Source organism: Vanellus vanellus (genome assembly GCF_965231255.1).
Source record: "Vanellus vanellus genome assembly, chromosome: 6".
In the NCBI taxonomy this organism is placed as follows: Eukaryota; Metazoa; Chordata; class Aves; order Charadriiformes; family Charadriidae; genus Vanellus; species Vanellus vanellus.
The window spans coordinates 30,363,940-30,383,166 of NC_138911.1; the positions used below are offsets into that span (position 1 = coordinate 30,363,940).

At 42.7% G+C, this 19,227-nt stretch overlaps 1 protein-coding gene and 1 pseudogene across 2 annotated transcripts in view; both read right to left on the reverse strand.

Moving 5' to 3' along the window:
* LOC309673847 (cytosolic phospholipase A2 epsilon-like) overlaps nt 1–4,483 on the reverse strand; it is a gene marked incomplete at both ends in the record, with an annotated part of 36,238 nt that extends 31,755 nt beyond the window's left edge. The window contains 2 exons of the mRNA XM_082485728.1: nt 3,045–3,134; nt 4,388–4,483. Coding sequence (XP_082341854.1) covers nt 3,045–3,134; nt 4,388–4,483 — 186 coding nt within the window. The remainder of the gene's footprint in view (nt 1–3,044; nt 3,135–4,387) is intronic.
* Nucleotides 4,484–12,557: 8,074 nt separating this feature from the next.
* LOC309673241 (cytosolic phospholipase A2 epsilon-like) overlaps nt 12,558–19,227 on the reverse strand; it is a 38,081-nt pseudogene continuing 31,411 nt past the window's right edge. Inside the window, exons 17-21 of the transcript in view lie at nt 16,220–16,327; nt 14,955–15,149; nt 14,372–14,538; nt 12,989–13,175; nt 12,558–12,766 (exon numbers count right to left, since the gene is read on the reverse strand). The product of the transcript in view is annotated as a cytosolic phospholipase A2 epsilon-like (transcript). The remainder of the gene's footprint in view (nt 12,767–12,988; nt 13,176–14,371; nt 14,539–14,954; nt 15,150–16,219; nt 16,328–19,227) is intronic.

Genomic DNA, 19,227 nt, shown 5'->3' on the forward strand with positions numbered 1-19,227 from the left:
TCATACTGCTTTGCCCTTCCCAACCAGAACAATTATGAGAAAGAAACTAGACTGAGTGCTAACCATCTCAAGGTTGAGACTCATCACACCTAATTCCAAACAGCTGTAAAATAGGTGGTTAGGTCTGACACTTGTTAGGCACTTCTGGAGTCTCATCTTAAGGTAGACATTATCACAGGACATGCATCACACTCTGTAAATCTCTATTTCTGACTACAGATTCTCAGGGCAATCTAGAGGTCTGTCTCAGACACGGATATTTTACATTTTTTATGGCAAATGTAGATAAGAAAAAACATATTTCAAAGTTATGAGCTGATGGGAAGTGGCCTCCTTTGACTTTGTGAGGTTCTTTTTTGAATGCAGGAGCATGTCATTTCAGCGGTCTATTTTAGGCATCCCCATACCACCCCTCAGGGTAGCAGTGGACACACCTGGGCTCAGAACAGCTTCTGCAGCTGAGCAGAGCCGGTGCTGGTGCCACAGTCCTGCAAGCACCGTGGGGCTGGGGGTGGCTCAGGAGTTGTTGCCACCTTCCTTTCCAGTTGCTGCTGAGCCTGGGGCTGGAGCTGCCCCAACAGCAAGCTCCTGCCATTGTGGGACACAGGGACCCCATGCCTGGCACCAGCAGGGACCCAGCCCTCCAGCCTGCCTCAGCTCCTGGTTCATGCGATGGGAGTCCCACCTGTATCAGAGGCAGCAGCTGTAATCTCCTCCTAACCTCACCATGCAGTGTGGCAGCTCCCCACTCTTCCCATGATCTCAGAAGCTGGTTCCAGTTTCCAAAACCCAGCAGAAGCCAGAGGTCCTGCTGTGCACAAGGATAAGAGTTTAACTCCACACACCCCCTTCTGTTAAAGGGGTGCTGTTCTCCCAGCTGCACAAACCCTGCAAGAGCAAGGAGCCCTTGCCTGGCAGGAAAATGAGGTACCACTTGACCTGGGTATGAGGCATCTCACCCTTGTTAAGACATGGCTCATGCTGCATTCAGAACTACGCATCCAATTTTTCCCCTCCCCTTCCCTCACATTAATGGTATGAGACCTGCTGCAATCCTTCAGTATTTTAATATAAGCACCGATGTCTGAAATACCAGATCTGGCTCTTCCTGCTGCTTTAGCGTGGGGCAAAGTACCAGCCAAGGCCTTAATAATACAGATTTCTTAGCGAAGATAAAAAATCAGCACGTTGGCGTAAAGGCGCATGCAGATGCTGGGATATGCTGTGGTACGTTTCTAACAGATGATTCCTCTTAGCAGGCAGTGACCCTCATAGTTAAGTCTTCTGGCAGTTTCAGTGATGAAAAATTTACATTTGAGAAAAACTGAGCAGAAGATAAGAGCGTGTATGCATCCTTCACATAAACACATGATACGCCGCAGTAATGAAGCCGTGATCACGAAAGTGCGTAGGATAGAGTGTTAAATTCTGATCACAGAAGCAGAAACAGTGACTATGTAACCAGATGCAAGAGCAACAACTCAGTCCATCACCAATGAACGGTCAAGAATTTTTGGAATTCTGAAATGTGAAAAATAATCCTTTGGTGAGAGACAGGGGCAATATAGTGGTCTAGAAGAAGGTTATGGTCCCATACACATACCATGATTCTTTTGGTCCGCTATGGTCACACCTGCCCCCTCAAAATTTCATGAGTTTTAAATGTCTTTGATCTAAGCCTATGTCCTGAGCAGATAATGGAAAAACAAACACATCACTGTGTGGGATTAAGAAATAGAGACAAGAAGTTACCTGTCGTATGTATAATTATCATAGGTAATTATAACCCAGAAGTTCAAATCTTTTTGCTTTCTCTCATCATGATTTTAGGTTCCTTACCCCTTGTAAGGAGCAGACGTCATGCCAAAGACTGATCAATTCATTGTTTTTCAGCATGTTTTTACTATCTATAAAATTCTTCATCCTATATATGGTCAGGAATTTAGGTATGTCCACAGACTGGAGATACCAGACATTGTAAGCTAAATATTTGCAAGATGAAATGCCACAAAGAACCAAGACTGACAGAAAATGCAGTATAATCTTTTAATGCCACAGTTTGAGGTTGTTTTTTTTTTGCTCCTTTATTTGTTGTTTGTTTTTTAATAAAAATCCTAATACCAGAGAAACACAAAAGCTAAACATTGAAAAGTATATGTGAAAAAGTAAAAATACTGCAAATGTGAATAAGAATTTGGTTTAATTTCCTGGTGCCTAAATTGTACCAGGACTACCTGGTAACTAGTTTATCACAAAGCTCACCTGTCTGCCTGTTTACAGTATTACTTCCACTGCCAAATAAAGGTCCTTTTTAGCTTCGTTTTTGTCTCGGTATAACTTCTTTGCATGGATTGTGATGCAAATTTCCATAGAATTATCTGGCTCAGAAGCAGACACTTCTTGGGACAACATTGTTACGTGAGTCACCTTTAAACTTCCCTAATTCTGACAGATAGGAAACAATGCCTGTATTTACTGCACAGATAGCAAGGTGGCAGAATGAGAACGCCTATCAAAATCAGTAATTTCTGACAAAAATGAAACCTACGACCGACCTTCAAACACAAGAAACAGCTCCAGAACATTCAAGCATCAGTCCTTTCACAGCATACCCCGGTACAGTTATTTTCTGAAAAACCAGGGTTCAGTAATCCAGGACTCCCCCATAAATCGCTAGGATAGGGATTGCACTGCAGAAGCCATTACAGCAGAACATGCATCACTCTTACTTTTGGCCCTTTCAGTCTCAAAAAGCATTGTGGAACAGAAAGCTCACCAACGGATTTGTTTTACGAGTGAGCGAGGGATTCAAACAGTAGATATTCTGCATGCTCCCAATAAAACATAACCGAGAAATACAACAAGCAAGTCTGAAACCCATAAAAGTAAGTGTAATAAAATGATCCAAACTATAAACTTAAGGGCGTGTCCCTTGTAACACTCAAACTGCTGCCATTATTAGTTATCTACCTGAGCCTTCTCCCCTTTTGAGCAAAACCAAACCCTCAGCCCTCTTTAGTTCAAAATTCTCTTGTTCATAGTACCTTGAAATCACCTTTGTCTGGTACACTACTTTCTTCATTTTCTTCGTGCGGTTCACCATCCTCCAAAGAATCTATGTCTGAGTCTTCATCCTGAAGAAAGAAATGATAAATGATAACATTAAAACAACAACAGCAGCATTATCAGGGTAGATAATTAATTCGTACTTGCAGTAACTTATGCTGAAACCCCAATTAGAACAGCTGTTGGTTACACCCAGCTGTGTTACAGCGCTCAGCGTAATGAACCAACCACCATGTGGTTGGGCACACGCTGGTATGAAATCCATGCCAGGGGTACCCTTTCAACGAGCCAACGAAGGAAGAGCCATCTCGGCTGAGAGATACCCAAAAGGTGCCTCTGCACTCATTCTGTGAAGAAAGGTTTGCTTTTTGTTTTGAATGTGATCTTTTGCCAATCTGCTCCGGCTCTCAGGAGTATCCAGTCTCGATTTAAAAAATCATGGAATCTTTGCTCTGTTCTGTTTGAAACCACAGCGTGAAACACATTGCCATTACAAAATTTTAAATATAACGTTTCAATTTTTTCAGAGAAGTTCCAAAATATTTCTACAATGCAAAGTGCCCCCTTTTGAAACACTTTGTAGGAAAACATCATTAAAGGACAGTTCCTATGAAAAATGTCGGAAGTATTCTGTTTCTGTTTTCAGAGTACTTCCTGAAGCGATGTATCTTCATCCAGTCAAAGAGCACACAGAACAATGTGTAACATACTACAGTTAAAATTAAATGCAAATCTTGAAACGACACACAGAATGCAAAGCAAAATAGAAAAATCAGAACCAAAATGGGACTGTGGAAATAAAATTCAATTTCCTGTTCCTATTCTCTATCCTGTCCTTATTCTTTTTCCAATAAGAAAAAATGGGGCTGTCACATTAATATACATATCAAAATTTTGCTTTTGATACAGAAATATTAAGTTTTTAATAAAAGCAGCTTTTAATTATGGAAGAAAAAAAAAATTAAGTCTGGGTCTGGATCCAGGCTGATAAATCAGTCCCCTAAAGATTGTTTCCTTCCCTGTTCCCTGTTCATTTTTTCCACTTTCTATTATTTTTCTGTCCCCTTGCTACGCTGACTTCTCTCATTTTGCCTATGAAGCTGAGATCTTTGGCTCCAGTGGAGTCAGGAGGACTTTTGTCACTGATAGCCATGAAGAGAACATTTCGCCAATGTCTCCTTTAGGCAGAGACATTGCTGCCCAGTCACATCAGACAGTAAGTTTGGACAGTGGCTTGTACGTAAATACGCTCACAAAGCAGCATTTTATTTTCTGTCAAATGCAGCGGACCTTAAACAAACTTTTAAAGCTGTTTTCTTACCTGTAGTGCTTTTGCATTTGACGGCATCATGGTCTTCCCTGGATTCATGTAATAGAGTGTTTCTGGCACCTCCGTGGGCAGCAGTTCCTGAGACATGTTTGCAGGATTTACTCCTGTAGGAGTCAATGACAAGTTATTTTATAAAATGACCTGAGGCCCCACCCATCTCATCTCTATAAGTAAAGGACTCCCCTCCCATTGCCGAAGACGGTGGAGCGCCAAGGATGACTGCTCCAGGGAAGGATCTTACGGGGCAACCACAACAGCCAAAAGGGATGCGGTACCTTCCTCTGGCTGGGAACCTCTCCCAGCCTGCGCTTGCCCCTTGGATCCTGCACTGCTGCCACCCATCTTCTGTGGTGAGCAGATTCCTGGGCTGTCCTGCCAACTAGAGAAGCACGACGGGCACCACCGCTGGAGCCTGCTCCTTCAAACCCAGCTCTTCCCCACCTGCGGCATGGGGACTGCCCTGAGCAGAGAGCAACGGCTGCTCCTGTGTGGGCATAACTGAGCCCTGGAAAAAGCCTCTGTGTGTAAATAACTACCGGTGACCTGCCTGCGTGCAGGCACACACCTGTTCACTTTGGTCAAAGCCTCGGTATAGGTGGGAGGACCTGAAATTGCTGCCTACCAAGAGGTTCTGCCCTGTGCCACACAGTATACCCCTTGGAAAGGGCCACCCCCACCACCTGACAGGTTACTGCGTAGACCAGCAGCTCCCAGCTCCTCCCGGTCTGCTCCCCGTTTCTTCTTCAGGAGGAAGCAAGGCCAAGGTGTGGGCACGGGGCTGGGTCTTCACTTTGGAGAGGTGAGTAGTAGGTAGGGGAGGTGAGTGGGGGGCAAGGAGTAACAGTACCAGATTGTGTGCGATAGGGTGGCAGGGGAAAAGGAGGTGGACATTTCTGGAGGCTAGCAGAGATCTTGAGGTCAATGCCTATGGCTACAAGCATTATCCAGGACTACTCCTGCACCTGGTAGTACTTTAAATTTGATGGGAAAAGCAAGGAAATATATAACAGCTTTACACGGCAACTGCAGGAAACTCATATTGAGATGAACAGATTATAGTATCCAGGGGTTTAGTTTTATTAGTTTTATTTTACAGAGATTCTGTTCTACCAAAAAGCGTGAACATCTCCAGGCATACCCAGTGGAAATTACCATCTTCAAATGCAGAAAAACAAATGAATAACAAACTAGCAGCTCCAATAACAGCAGGCTGTGTCATAGCATCTGCATTTCCAGCATGAAAAGTAGCTGTGCCCACACTTGAAGTACAAGAGCATCTTTTGGCCTCAGGTCACGGACACTCTGAGCTGCGTCCTGGAGAACTCCTCTTGCAGCTTAATTCAGACAACAATCATTCATCTTTTTTTTTTTTTTTAGCCTCACCAGAAAAGAATACCTGCCTGACCTTGGAAGCCCTGCCAGGGAACACTAAAAATACTGGTATACTTGTTATTAGAGCAGGCCGGCTTTCCTAAGGCTGATTAGTTAAAGGACCATTAGCATAAGTGATGTTATTTACCTATAAACCCCTCTAAAGGTGACAAATCTTAAGAAAGTTGGGATTCCCTGTCCTCAAGGAAACCCATGGAGAAGAACAGGTGGATTCTGCACACAGACTTCCACATCTGCAGATTTAATTCCACATCAAATACACTCTTGGCCATCGGGAATGATCTGTATGGCCTTCAGCTAAATTGAGGCATTCTACTCCCACCCGAGTGACTCCACAGGGAACGCCATAAAGAAAGAAAACTCTGAACCTCTCATTAACAACTGAACTAGTGTTATCTAATTTAAAATTTGAATGTACAAAGCTGAATGATCTCAATTTGTAGAATTAAAAACAGAGACTTCAAAGTGGAATGATTTTATTTCTTTATATTTCATATTTCAGTAATTTAAGGATAGACAAAGCAAAATAACCTATCTGCTTCAAAGATCTAACTGTAGTTGCCCTGGCAGCAAACAGCACACTACTCTCATCCTTTAGTGCTTGCTAGACCTCCTACTCCCACTAATACTTAGGTTTCTTATTCACGCTATGGGCCAGTTTGTAGAAGTGTCAATCCCTTGGCAAAGGTGCCTGTATTACTTCTGACTGCAAAGACAGGCTGTGGAGAAAAGCAGTTCCGTGACAAACTTAACATTTTTCAACACGTTCAAATACAGCTTTGTGATTTCTTTTATCAGAGTCTTGGACTGGACTTAAGCTGCTGACAGCCAGTATCCCCCCTAAAAGCCTTGCAACAGTATATGCTTGCCTAACCTTTGAACAGGCTGGGCAAAACGAGCCTGGGGTTGTTCTGGCAAGCTGGAAACACAACCAGGACTGGCTGTGACTGCCTCACTGTTCTCAGACATATGTATATACCTCTATACAAAAAAACAGCACTGGAGAGCAGAGTCGGGTGGGCACTCCGGCTCAGCTACGTCCTCTTCCTGCAGGAGGAATGGTGTCTTACACCATCACTTGCGCAGTTTGTGAAGGCAGGAGATCTGGAGCAGGAGAGGAAACTCACAGGAGGCAGGGGCACTACCGCTCTCTGTCACCTTAGCCCTGTCACAGGCAAGAAGGCATCTTCTGGGAAATAAGTTTTAAAGCAAGTCTTTAAACAAAGAGTTTAAAAGTACTACCATATATTCCTGTTAGGACATGATGGTCATACAGAGGAAAGTATGGCATTTTATGTCCACTACATATATGCATCAGCATTTGTATGCATCTAGCATATAGCTAGTACACAGCTCTGATACTGGAAGTTTTTACTTTCCCAGTAGAGAGACTGGCATCATTAATGACTTTTTACATCAATGCACTCACAGTTACATGCTTGTCTATGTTTCTTTCATGTTACAGTTACCGATGCGCTGGATAAAGCCCAGCACTTACCATGCCGGTCTTAGAGCAGCCTAATTGAAGTGAAGGTTTATGCTCCGTTTTATGTCTCTCAGATTTTATGCATGTTGCAAATGTACAGTCCTCAATGTTTACCTGTACAGGGAGAAAGTCCCCTGTGCCTGGACTTGTCTCACTGTGGGATGTTTTCTGTACTTGGAGAAGGTTTCCCAGGAGTACAGTAAACTAAAAGAGCAGTTCCCAAAGTCTTCTGAATCACTGCTCACTCTGCAGACTACACGCAAGTTTATCGTCTCCTCACGAGCTGGAAACCAGCATGAGGGCAGTATGACCTGTACGGTTCTTCCTCCCGTGCCCCAAACCAGCTGTGGGTCACAGGCCATCAGCTCCTGCACCACAGCTTAAGAGTGATCAGAAAAGGTGTTTGTTGAGGGTCTATGAAAGATTTTTTGAATCATATCATATGTTAAATCTCAAAAATTAACTACATTATAGGTTTACAAAGTTGCTACCAAACCAAAACAATGGCAGCTCAAGCAGGAATTTGGAGCATGGCTGGCTTTCAAGACTGGTTGGAACAATTTTGGATGTCAGCCAGCTGAGTAGCAGAAATTGCAAAATTAAAGAAACAACTCACAATTGCTCAAGATTTAAAAGTGTGTATTAATATATGTGGAAACTTGCATCTCCTTGCATCAGCCTCTAAGGATGCTCCATTATCTCAGCAAAAGAAAGGAAATAGGAGGGGAGCAAACATTTCATATCTTCACAACTAATTTACAGATTACTAGTTGATAGAGAGAAAGGTGCAACAAGCAGCAGCTGGCAGGAAAAGTTGTACTGCTAAGGGCTGAGGCACCACCATTCCCCAGTGTTTAAGGGCAGAGAAAAGAATAGAAGGCTGGGAGCTGTAAAGCACTCGCAGTATGCATACCAGGCGTCTGTAAGCCCAGAGCGGCCAGAATCTCAGCAGCAGGATTTAATGCCATCACGTTTTCTGGATTAGGCTTTTTTAGTTGTTATGCTTTTTAATGGAACAACCTATCAAGACTGCTTTGAAGAAACTAGAGGAGGGATATACCTTTATCTCCATTTTAAATGTTTGTCTCCACCACCTTTTTGTCCCCGATTTCCTATTTCTTTCCTTCTTTCCATTCCCTTCCATCTTTTCTTTCTCATTGACCTTTCGTTTTTCCAAAATATCTGTTTCCTTCCTTTGCCCATCTCAATACCACCTAGCTATAATTCCCTTTTTCACTTATATTCGGGTATTGCACATTTTTTTTTCCTTCTCCCCTTCCTCCTTCCCTTGATTTTTATACCACCTGTTTTCTTAATCTTCCCCCTTTTTCTCACATGTCTCCTCCATACTGCAATGGTACCTCCAGAAGCTTCAAGTCTGAAAGACGGAGGTTTGGTCGTATTTGGAACAAGCATGAATACGACAAGCATTAGGGCAGCTGGGATCAGGCCATGACATCTGGGTGAGACACTCAACTGTGTGGAGAGAAGGGGATAAGCAATAGTGGGTTGAAGGGAGTGCAAAGCAGAGCTCAGGACTCAAGGAGAAAGAAACTGGAGACACGACAAGACATCCCAGAGTTTTGATGTGAAGAGCTGGAAGGGTGGGAGGAGTTCTGGGCAAGTGCTTTAGGAACACTGTAGGTGTGCTGGGCTTCAATGGGAACCCTGCAAGGGGCAGACTTTCAGGAGGAGCTCAAAGGTGTAAAAGTTCAATAGCATGAAAGACACACAGCTCTCACCCATTGCTACTGGGCAAACAGGGCATGAGGAAAGCAGCCCTGCTGCAAACAAGGCCCTTGGTGACCTCCTCTGAAGCATTATTACTGCAGTAAGACAGTGGGATACTGCACATACACAGCAGAGCTTTACACGTGAACAGGTTTTGGCACAGGGTTTCTCAGAAGGGAGTTCTGCTCTACCACCCACATTCTGCTGTATCCACCGTGGCAGACACATTTCCCGTCATTCACGTGGTGCAACCTGTAGTCTCACAAATTAATAGCTCACTTCACTCAGACTGTTTGCAATAATCTTTTATTTGATTGCTCTTTGGGCTACAGAACAACGTAAAATGGCGCTGCCAACCATGCCCATTAGCTTCTGCTTCCTCAGCGCCACTCACCCGACAGGGCTGTCCGAGTACTCACATGCCTCGCGAGGGGTTCAAAAACCCCACTGCTGCTTTCCTTAGGTTCCTACAGGCTGACTCACCTCACTGAGCTGCCCAGTTCTCGATGCACCTTTGTGATAATCGGAAGGGCTGGGGCAAAGGTGCAATTGCATGCTAATCCCTTCACTTCCCTACAGATAATGAATAGGTGAGAAGGAAAAGCCACACACAGAAAAGATGCAGAACATATTCATTACAATTAAGGAGGTCACCGTGTTAGCGTTTGTAGTTCCTATTACCACAGCTACCAAGAGTTCTGTCTTTTAAAACATTTAGGAAAAGTCACGCTAAGTCCTGTCGGTGATACACTGCGATACAGCGTGGGCCCGGGTTTTTGCAGTTTCCTCCCTTGAAGGGATAATTCCATAAAATTACTCCTATTTCCTGTAAAAAGGGACACTCCCAACCTGCAAAACCAAAAGAGCGTTTAAATGCCCACATCTGCAGCTGTTACCTACATTCTTTCAATGCCTCAGTACAGCCCAGAGGCTGAGCATGGGAAACATACCCCATTAGCAGCTGAACCAGAACAAAAAACGCCAGAAGACAAAGCCGCACAAAGCCTCTATGCTGGCCTGCAAGAACTGACGACCAGGATATCCTGCAAGTATTCTGTACAATTAATTAATAAATTTAATGATAAAAAGTAAGCCGAGCCCAATGAATTAACCTGCCCCTTAAGTCACAAACAAAGCATCTCTACCAAACACCGAACAGGAGTGCTTACTAGATGGGAGTCAGGAGAACAGGCCATTGCTGAGGAGCAGTTACCTGGAGACACCTCCACAATATCTCAGAGAGGAAGGAACCAACTGCAGATGGGATGACGGGGCTGGTGTTCTTCCCCTCAACTCAAGAACATTACCTATGGGCTTGCTACGTTACCTATAGGTGAAGGCCCCCACGAGAAGGACAGCTGGATGGAAGATTAAGCCAGACCTTTTTCAGGGTTTACTATAACACAGGACATATGAGTATTTTCAGGGTCACAACAAGGTCCTTGCTGTGGTGTCCGTGGGTTTATCTGAAAGAAGAAAGTCATGGACATCTGAGGATTGCAAGGGGAGAATTGAAAAGAAGATCCAGTTCTGGTCCAAGAGCTTTACCCACGTTGAAAGCACCACTACAAGCTACTGTGTGGGCCTGGCCAGACTGCTGGCAGGTGGGACGGGCTCAGGCCCTAGAGGGTACAGCAGAGCAAGGGATGCCTTACTGGCATACCTGGAATAAATGGGGCTTCTTGCTGTTAGAAAGAAACCAACAAACAAAAACACAGCAAGGGAAGCAAAGGGGTATAGTTAAGGGCAGGGATGGGAAGAGAGAGAGACGAGGCTCTTGAAACGTGGTGTCATTGATAGCCTTGGATGGCAGCTCTTGGAGATGCCCAAAACCCCAGCTGAAAGATGGGCAGGTGGGAGAAGTAGCTAACGCATGTGTCACCCCAAATGGGTTTGCCATAATGATAAACAGGGAAGGCCGAGAGGCAGTTACAGCTGGGGCAGAGGAGAGGCAATGCCGAAAGGGACGGCGTGACTCAGCAGCAGAGATCACAAAGAGGAGCCCTTGATGAGCACAGACAAGTAAACAGCCATTTCAGCACACTGGAGGTTTGAACCAGGGCTGCAAATTGGATGGAGTCGTGAAGGCCTGGAAAAGCAGCTGGGGCAAGGACACACCATCCCTAAGGGGGCTGAGGTCATCGGAGGTGAGTGTGGGAGACTAAAGAAGACAAAGCCTCAAAGCCCTAAAGGAACGCTTGAAGGAAGAGAGAGAGAGAGACGATGATAGCAAGAGGGAGGAGAAATGTTCAGCCTTTTAGAGGTTCACATTTCGTATTACATTAAGGATTTATTTTCTATTTTGGCTCTGATTGCATTATTCATAGCTCTGTGTGTGCCAATACATGTTACTTCAGCACAGACAAGTTACTGCATTTCATTTAAATTTGAGGTAATTAAGGGCAGCTGATACTGACTGAGCCATTATATCTTTTTTTTTAAGATTAGTATCTTTGTTGTAATGAAACAGGTTTACGGAGTATTTGCATTATTAAAATCCATCATAAAGCAAATAATTATTTTGGTCTTCATCTCAAAAATAAGTAGTTTCGACAAATTGCCGTGTGCTGTTTATAGTAGTTGCATAGACCGTGAGTTGATTGTGTATAGTCAGGGACCGACAAAGTTATGCAGTTACCCAGGAATTACCCAAGGATATCAGTGTAAAGCACTTAGTTTGCCTTCTTACCACAAAATCTGCATGTATCTCAGTTTTTGATGTTTTTATGCTCACAGCGTCCCATCCTATAATAACAAGAAATACTATTAAACCTGTTGAAATTAATGGGACATGGATGCTGAGCTAGATCCTCTAAATACTGTGAGTGTTCAATGAAACACACAACCCCGGGTTAGGTACTTACACACACACCAGAAGAGCTGATCCTGACTCACAACAAGGTTTGGAACAGTCACTTCCAAGGGATATTCCAAACCTAAATATTGCTGGTGAAATAAAACTTGTAAATTCAGAATAATAGAAAATTTGTATTTTTCATGTGAAATCTCAGATTTTCTACATCTTTTATGTTTAGTTTTGCATGTTATTTCCAATAAAATTTCTTGCTGACACTGTAGCAAAATATGGTTTCCTCTTTTTCTTTGAAATTATCCACATTTATTATGCATTTTTCTGTTGCACTAGATTTGGAATAAATTAAATATCTACAGCTCAATTGTCTTCACATATAACTTCTACTAGGGTAGTAAATTTTGATAGAATTGGTATTGCTGTCCCACATTCATGCATTTAAAGAACTCATCAATAAGCCCCGTATTTCCTAATTTTTGATTTACTGCGTACACATGTATGTACACACAAAAAAATGTTCACCAGCAGTGAAATCCAACATAAATAAAGCACGAAACTAATCATTATTTTGTTTGATCGGTTTATCTAGGATCACCGTGAGGTGGAGAGGAGCCACAGGCTGAGACAAGTCTTTTTGTACTTTCCCAAGCCTGTCATGTTCATTCACAAACAGGTCTTGGTTCTTCTGCAGGAAAAAAAATATCATTATTTGGATATCTTTCTGAAACACAGGATGGCATTTATTTTTTTTGCTGTCGTTTCTGCTCTACGGCTGCATTCAAAGCCTGAAGGATCAGATGTTTGTTGTTCTGAATGTTGTAGCTGGTCAGTTCCACCAGCTTGTCAAACTCCTCCTCTGTGTAGGTAAAGCTGTTTAAGCAGTACGGGGAAAAAATGCTGGAAACATCCACGTTGCCCTGCGCCATCTCAGCGGGGCTGCGCTCCACACCTGACAAATAAAGAAAGGTCGTCGATGGGGTATAGATGTGGTCCCATGTCCCACTTTCCAGATGGGGCACAATGTTGCTCCTTGCTACCTGGACACATGCATTTGTCTCCCGCAGGAGCCATAGCAGGGAAAGGAGGGGACCACGCTAGACCATGTCTCCCACCCTGACACAGCCAAAGGGTGGCCAGGTGGTGGGAGGATCGCCTCTGTCCCATGGCTTACCAGGCTCTTTGTATTTTCTGAAGGTGTCATTCACCAGTGGGAAAAACACTACTGTTGGCGCCTCCGGGGTCTCTGTGTCTTCGAAGATGTAGCACTCCTTTAGATTTTTCTTTTCTTCTTCACTCAGGTGGATTTTGGGAAACGGGATTCCCTGCTTTAGGAAATACTTGGAGGCTTCTTCCAAAGGCTGCATTCAGACAGAAAAAAATGCAAGGTCAGAAATTCTGCCACCCTCCCAATTTTTCCTAATGCACAACACATCCATCAAAGGCTCTTCACAAAGATCTGGGAGCAGTGTTTGCTGTCAGTATTTCTTCTGGCTTTTGTCTCTTGTGTGAGATATTGAGTGCCAGTTATTAACAGAACAACAGTTCAAGACCCAGCCTCCAACTTGCACTCTTGATTGTTGTCCTGCCTCCTCCTCCTCATCAGCCTTTATCTGCAAGATAAGCGAGATGTTCGTGGCTGCAGGAAAAGGCGGCCTAATAGCTAAGGGACAAACAAACATGCCCCTTTCTGGAGAAAATGCTGAAATGAGCAGAATGGACAGGAATCTGAAATTGTATGTTTTTTAAATAGGGATTCGCAAAGGTAGAAATATTTTGTTAACTTGGCATGAAATATTTAAAAGCCTCTAACTGTCTTAGATGCCTTAAGATGATTGTGAAAAGTGATGTAGGCAGCTGGGAGCAAACATCTTGATAGAAATGTTAATTTAATCTTGCAGGTGTGTAAGTCATTTTTGAAAAGAGGATTTTTGTTCCTGAATCTGATTGAAAATTTTAGTCTTCAAGAACTTCTGTCTTGTCTATATCTATTAACAGGAATTATAGTCCAGGTTATTAACTGGTATTTGAAACAGCAGATATGGCATCAAAGGACAATTCTTCTCCACAATTTAGAACAAAATAAAAATCCAATTACTGTTCTAAAGACAACTGTACAAATTATTTTTAATTCAACTGCATGTGGATATGTTTAGATGAATATCACAAGACCAAAAAAAAAAATGAGTTCATCAATGGTAGTACCAGTTACAGAGAAACACTCTATATGGAGTGTAGCCTTGATGGACATATCAAGATCCCAGGAGCACACAGGTCTAGACAGCAACAGCATTTACCTATTAGAGGGTTAATTAAAATAAAAAATTTAGGAAACGGATACTACTTCTGTTCTCCTTAGGGGAATTGCCATGGTGTACCAGCATCACTGAGAGACCTCTACAGAATGAGAGCTGTACAACAAGAATCTTTTTTTTGTCCCAGAATCGATTTCTTCTGGGTCAATTATTCTGACTCTTTAGACTTCAAGAGGGCTAAGAGGGCTAAAAGGGCTAAAAGACAGCAGTCATTATTGAAGAAAATAGAGTGGTCATCACACCGATGTCTGTGATCCAGAAGAATAGTTTAAGTGTAGAACAACATCCACTTTCCTCTCTGGCCTCATAAGCGGTGGGTAGCTGATATCAATGTATCCAGCCGTGTCTGCCAGGCACATGAACTCTGCTGTTTCTGTCAGCTGGTTTGGGAAATTCTCCAGCACAGTATCTAAAAGAAAATATTTGTTATGATGAGTGATTAATTTAAAAGGTAATATATCTGTTGATTTGCTAATAAGGGAGGAAAAAATGCTTCTTGTCTCCCAATTACTTTGGCTTTCCAAGACTCTGCCACACTGCAGAAGCTCAGCCTTGACAAAGAAAAGAAAGACCAGTCCAAGGTAAAAAGACACAGCTCCTTCACTTCTCATGCTGCTCTTCTTCCATTGTTGATGAGCAGTAGTTTCCCTTTCCCGGAATCAAGGGACTTCTTGGAGCTGATTTGACTGGATGAAATTTCACTAGGTGTCTTGAAATTTTTGTTTCCAAAGTGAAGAACAAAGCCTGTTCATCCTCTGCCTTCTCTTCACTGATGAAAACACTGACCATCTAAGCAGATAAAAATTAATAATCAGTAATGTTTACCTTTCCATATACAGAAGTTTTTGCTCTGAAGGTATTCATTGTGCATCTGGAACCCCTTCAGGAAGTTGTAGAACTTTGAAACCATCACCCGCTCAGTGAGGATCTGCCGAATAATGCCCATGATGCCACATTCAGGGGTGACTAAGTAAGTCTCCAACTCATGGCTCCTGGCTGGTGGGGAAGGCTCGTCTCCTTCTGAAGGGTAGAGAAGATGAAGTACTTGTTTTGATACAGTTCTTTGCAATACTTAAAATACCAAAAGGCATCTAATATTAGCTAGAGGAAAGAAGATCCTAATAAGACATGGCAACATACAATCAAATCAATGTCAAAATAGGAGCAAGAAGAAAACCAATCTTCAGTAAAGCATATTCCATTAAAAACAAAGTCAGAGTGGCGACAAACTTCCTAAAGCTGAAAAAAAGTGATCTACTGCTTGATAGAAGTCATAGGTGGATTCACCATGTGAAGGTCAGGGTAGGCTGAGAATCTGCACCAGTTTCTTTCAAAATTAGTCCAAATTAACTTGGGGGGGGGAGAGGGGGCAAATGCTGTCAGGAGATTTAGACACCCAGAAAAAAAAAAAAAAAAAACAGAGGAAAAGGATTGTGTTAAATGGCACCTCAAGATTGGGAAAGAGGGATAATGACTTTCTATCTTTCTATCAAAAACATTTATTGATCTCAGGGTCCTGCAACACTTCCATGGATTGAGTGATGAAAAGCCCGTAAACCAAATTTACTAACCACATTTGAACACAAGAAGGACAGCCAACACCTCTAAGGAGCACACAGATTTACAACAAGATTAAAGAAAATTGAAATGGAGTTCCACAGAACTGATATATCCAAGTCTTCAACAACAACATAGGAAAAGTACCATTCGCCAAGGCAGATAGAAAACACAGCACTGGGATGTTTGTTACAACATGTAGGTTCACTGAAAGGCCCCTGGCAAAGTTGATCTGTTAAAAAAAGTCAGTAGTTTTATATTTGATGGCAAATCATCACTTGCATAAATTCAGTCTCCAAGGGAGACTAATTGAAATAATGTTGCTATGAATGAATTCAGAGAAGAAACCTAATTAGATATCGCTGGCAACATGACACCTCAAAGGAAAAAAACCACCCTGCAATGCAGCATTTGCTTCAGTTTTGACATTTAAAAAGCTTTCACAAAGGTTTCACACTATATGCATCTGAATTTAAAATTCCTTTAAAGATTCGTAAGACAACAGGTAAAGTAGAAACAGAAGCGTAACCAACCAACATCAACAGTCCTGTGTTGGGTGCACCTCAGTGAGCACCTTTCTGTAGGATCCGACGAATGCCAGGCATCCAAGAGGTTGTAGGAAAAGACATTGCTCCACAGGCCTGTGCAAAGGCAGAGAATAGAAAAACTGCTTTGGAAATATTTTAATAGAAAATACCCCTTTAAAAAAAATAAACTTTCAGCTTTGCAAGGGGTATCTGGAAAGTCTCAAGGTTTCCAAACTCTCTCCAAAACCTACATGAATTTCTTTTGCAGCACTGCAAATTCTGTCCTCAAAGAGGAACCTAAATAGTTTTAAACATTGTTCCAGGTCTTCAGCCACAGTAATTCATTGTCACATACAGCTATTGCCAATGCACTGCAAACCAATGTACTCTCTCCTATAAGCAACTGTCAACAGAGTGTAAAACCACACCATTTCCCATTCAATAAGGGTTTGGTTTACAAAGTATGTCATACACAACTGCGTACTCAGTTAAAGGTTTGGAGTCTGCTCCTGAACAGCCAAGATTCAAGTGGTTCAATTTGGGACAGTCTGCAGAGTAGTCTCTAAAACAAGACATCTTCACTGTCCCTTGTAAGATTTCTCTTGCCACAACTTCTTTTGAGTGAACCTCCTCTCCCTCTCCTTATTTTCATCCCTATAGCCCTTCTTCCACTTTTGCTCTACCACTTAAAAAAACAGCTAAAAATGCCTCCCCAGTGGAGAAGTCTCCAAAAGCCCCTTGGATCTTGAAAAGCATTTCTTCCTCCACAGCTCTGCCGCAGGCCCCAAGAGGAACTCTGCCAGAGAAGGCGGTGCTGAGCTTTGCCTTGAAAATCTCTACCAGTGAAAGTTTTGCAAAAGCCATACATCACAAAAGAAGCATTAGTTTGAGTCACACAATAAAATAATTATGCATGCCATAACTTAGTAACAGAAATACAATTCCCTTTTAAATCTGGCTTATGTGTGGAGTGGGACCAGAAGCCAACGGTCTTCTGCTTCACAGGAAGTCCCCAGAAGAATGGGATTCACTTGAGAAACATCAGAAGTACGTGAAATCAGACAGGGGGTCTCTGACTCTACACTTAACTTGCATTCAGAGTTCATTTGTAGATAATTACTGGCCAGTTTCCATCAACACCACCTCATCTCCCTGCAGCTTGAGAAGCTTTTGTCCCAGCCTGCTGTGAGAAGGCAACTTCTCTCATTTCTCCTATCTTCACTTGGTGCCTTCTTACTCCATAAGTCTTCCGGCTCCCTGAGCCCAAGGAGTAACACACTGCTCATGCATTTTAATATCTTTCAAACAGTGTTGTCCCCCCAGAACCCGGTTGTAATTACATAGCAATGTTTCCCTAACCTCTTGCACTGAAATTTCATGGTATCTATATTTGCTGAAGTAAGAACTATGAGGAGAGCCGGTGTCTTTTGCTTGGCAGACAGAGTTGAAAATAGCAGACAAGCTTTCATGTACCCTACCCTTTCTTCTGGAAACCTGAGAGTCTTGTATCCCCGCAAGCTCATCCAATCTTTCTAGCTCTAGCCATTGCTCTTATAAAAGGCCTTACATCTTACTGCAAATGACACCTTGCTTTAATCCTTCAACTGTCACGTTGTAACTAGGAGTACATTTTAATCGCAACCCAAGAGGGCATTACATGTTGTATCACTAGATGGCAACATTGCTTTAACTCTCCACTCTATCTTTCCTAAAGATACACCTATGGCTGTGGGGTCATCAGCCTATTTCAGGTGCTGAGGGTGAGAACAGAAGAGCTCAGCTCAGACTGGACGTGTTGGGTGTGCTTGCTACGGCCACCTCAGGTATGACCAGACCACACCACACCACTGTCATTGCAAAACTGCAACAGAGGCACAACGTTCTCAGAAGAAGGCTCTATGGTCCCATCTAGTGCTGTAATCTACCTCCTACCTCTGGCAGTCAGCACAGAGTGCTTACCGGAGAATAGACAAAAATGCAAAGTATGGTGGGACCTCTTCTCCAGTGTATTCTCCAGCATCTCTAGGTTCTGGATTTAGTACTTCTAGTGCTGGTGGCTGCATCTGAACTACTGTGTTTCAGAGCCACCAGTGGGACTACCTTCCATGAATTTGTCCTCCCCTTTTCAGACCTATTTATATTCTTGGATCTTGTGTTATCTTCTGAGTCTTTTCCCTCAGCCACCTCTTTTCTTGAGTTCGTGACACCCCTAAAAGGCCTAAGCATAGCCATTAAAGCTCTGAGATTTAGTGTCTGTATGGCTAAGCACAATCTCTGTTCCTCATGCCCAGCCATTTTCTCATGATTATACCAATATGACTCTGAACTCCTCCTGCACCATACGTCGAAGTGCACAACTTCTCTGCACCAAATAAGGAATACCACACGGTGTTGCTGATTGTATAGATTTTTCTGTTCATAAGTAAACCCTTTCTTACTGGCATCCTTGGTGTCCCGTTGTGTGTCGTTCTTATTTACATGTAACATATCTGCTGCTCAGGTTTTAAAAGCAGATGGACTCTTCTGCAGACAACTTCACCCCAGAGAAACAGCGTACAAAGGGGTGTGGGAGAGAGTTCTAGTGTTAGGCAAAATTAAAAAAAGAATTGCATAAAAACTGCAAAGCTGTCTTTCATGCATTACTGGGAGCTACCCACTTTACTGAAGTAAGGATGACAAAACTCACAGATTTAATCACGCTAGCAAAATTACAAAGGATTTAGGATACTAAAACTGCAAAAATAGCAGTAACAGTTCAGAAAACTACTCAAAATTCACACATTGTATAACACGCTCAGTTACAACATTGGTTTTTGTTATAAAAAACATGCCATTCATAAGCAAATTTGATTTTAAGACTCCAGTTTCAAAATACAAATGTTTTCCATGTGGAACTCTGCTGCCGATCAGTTCAAAACAAAATGAACATTTCTGAGCAGCCCTGAAACTTCAGCCATGAGAGTCACCGTTCAAGATAAAAGCAACAGTGAATAGTGTTCTTTGAAATTTCCTCT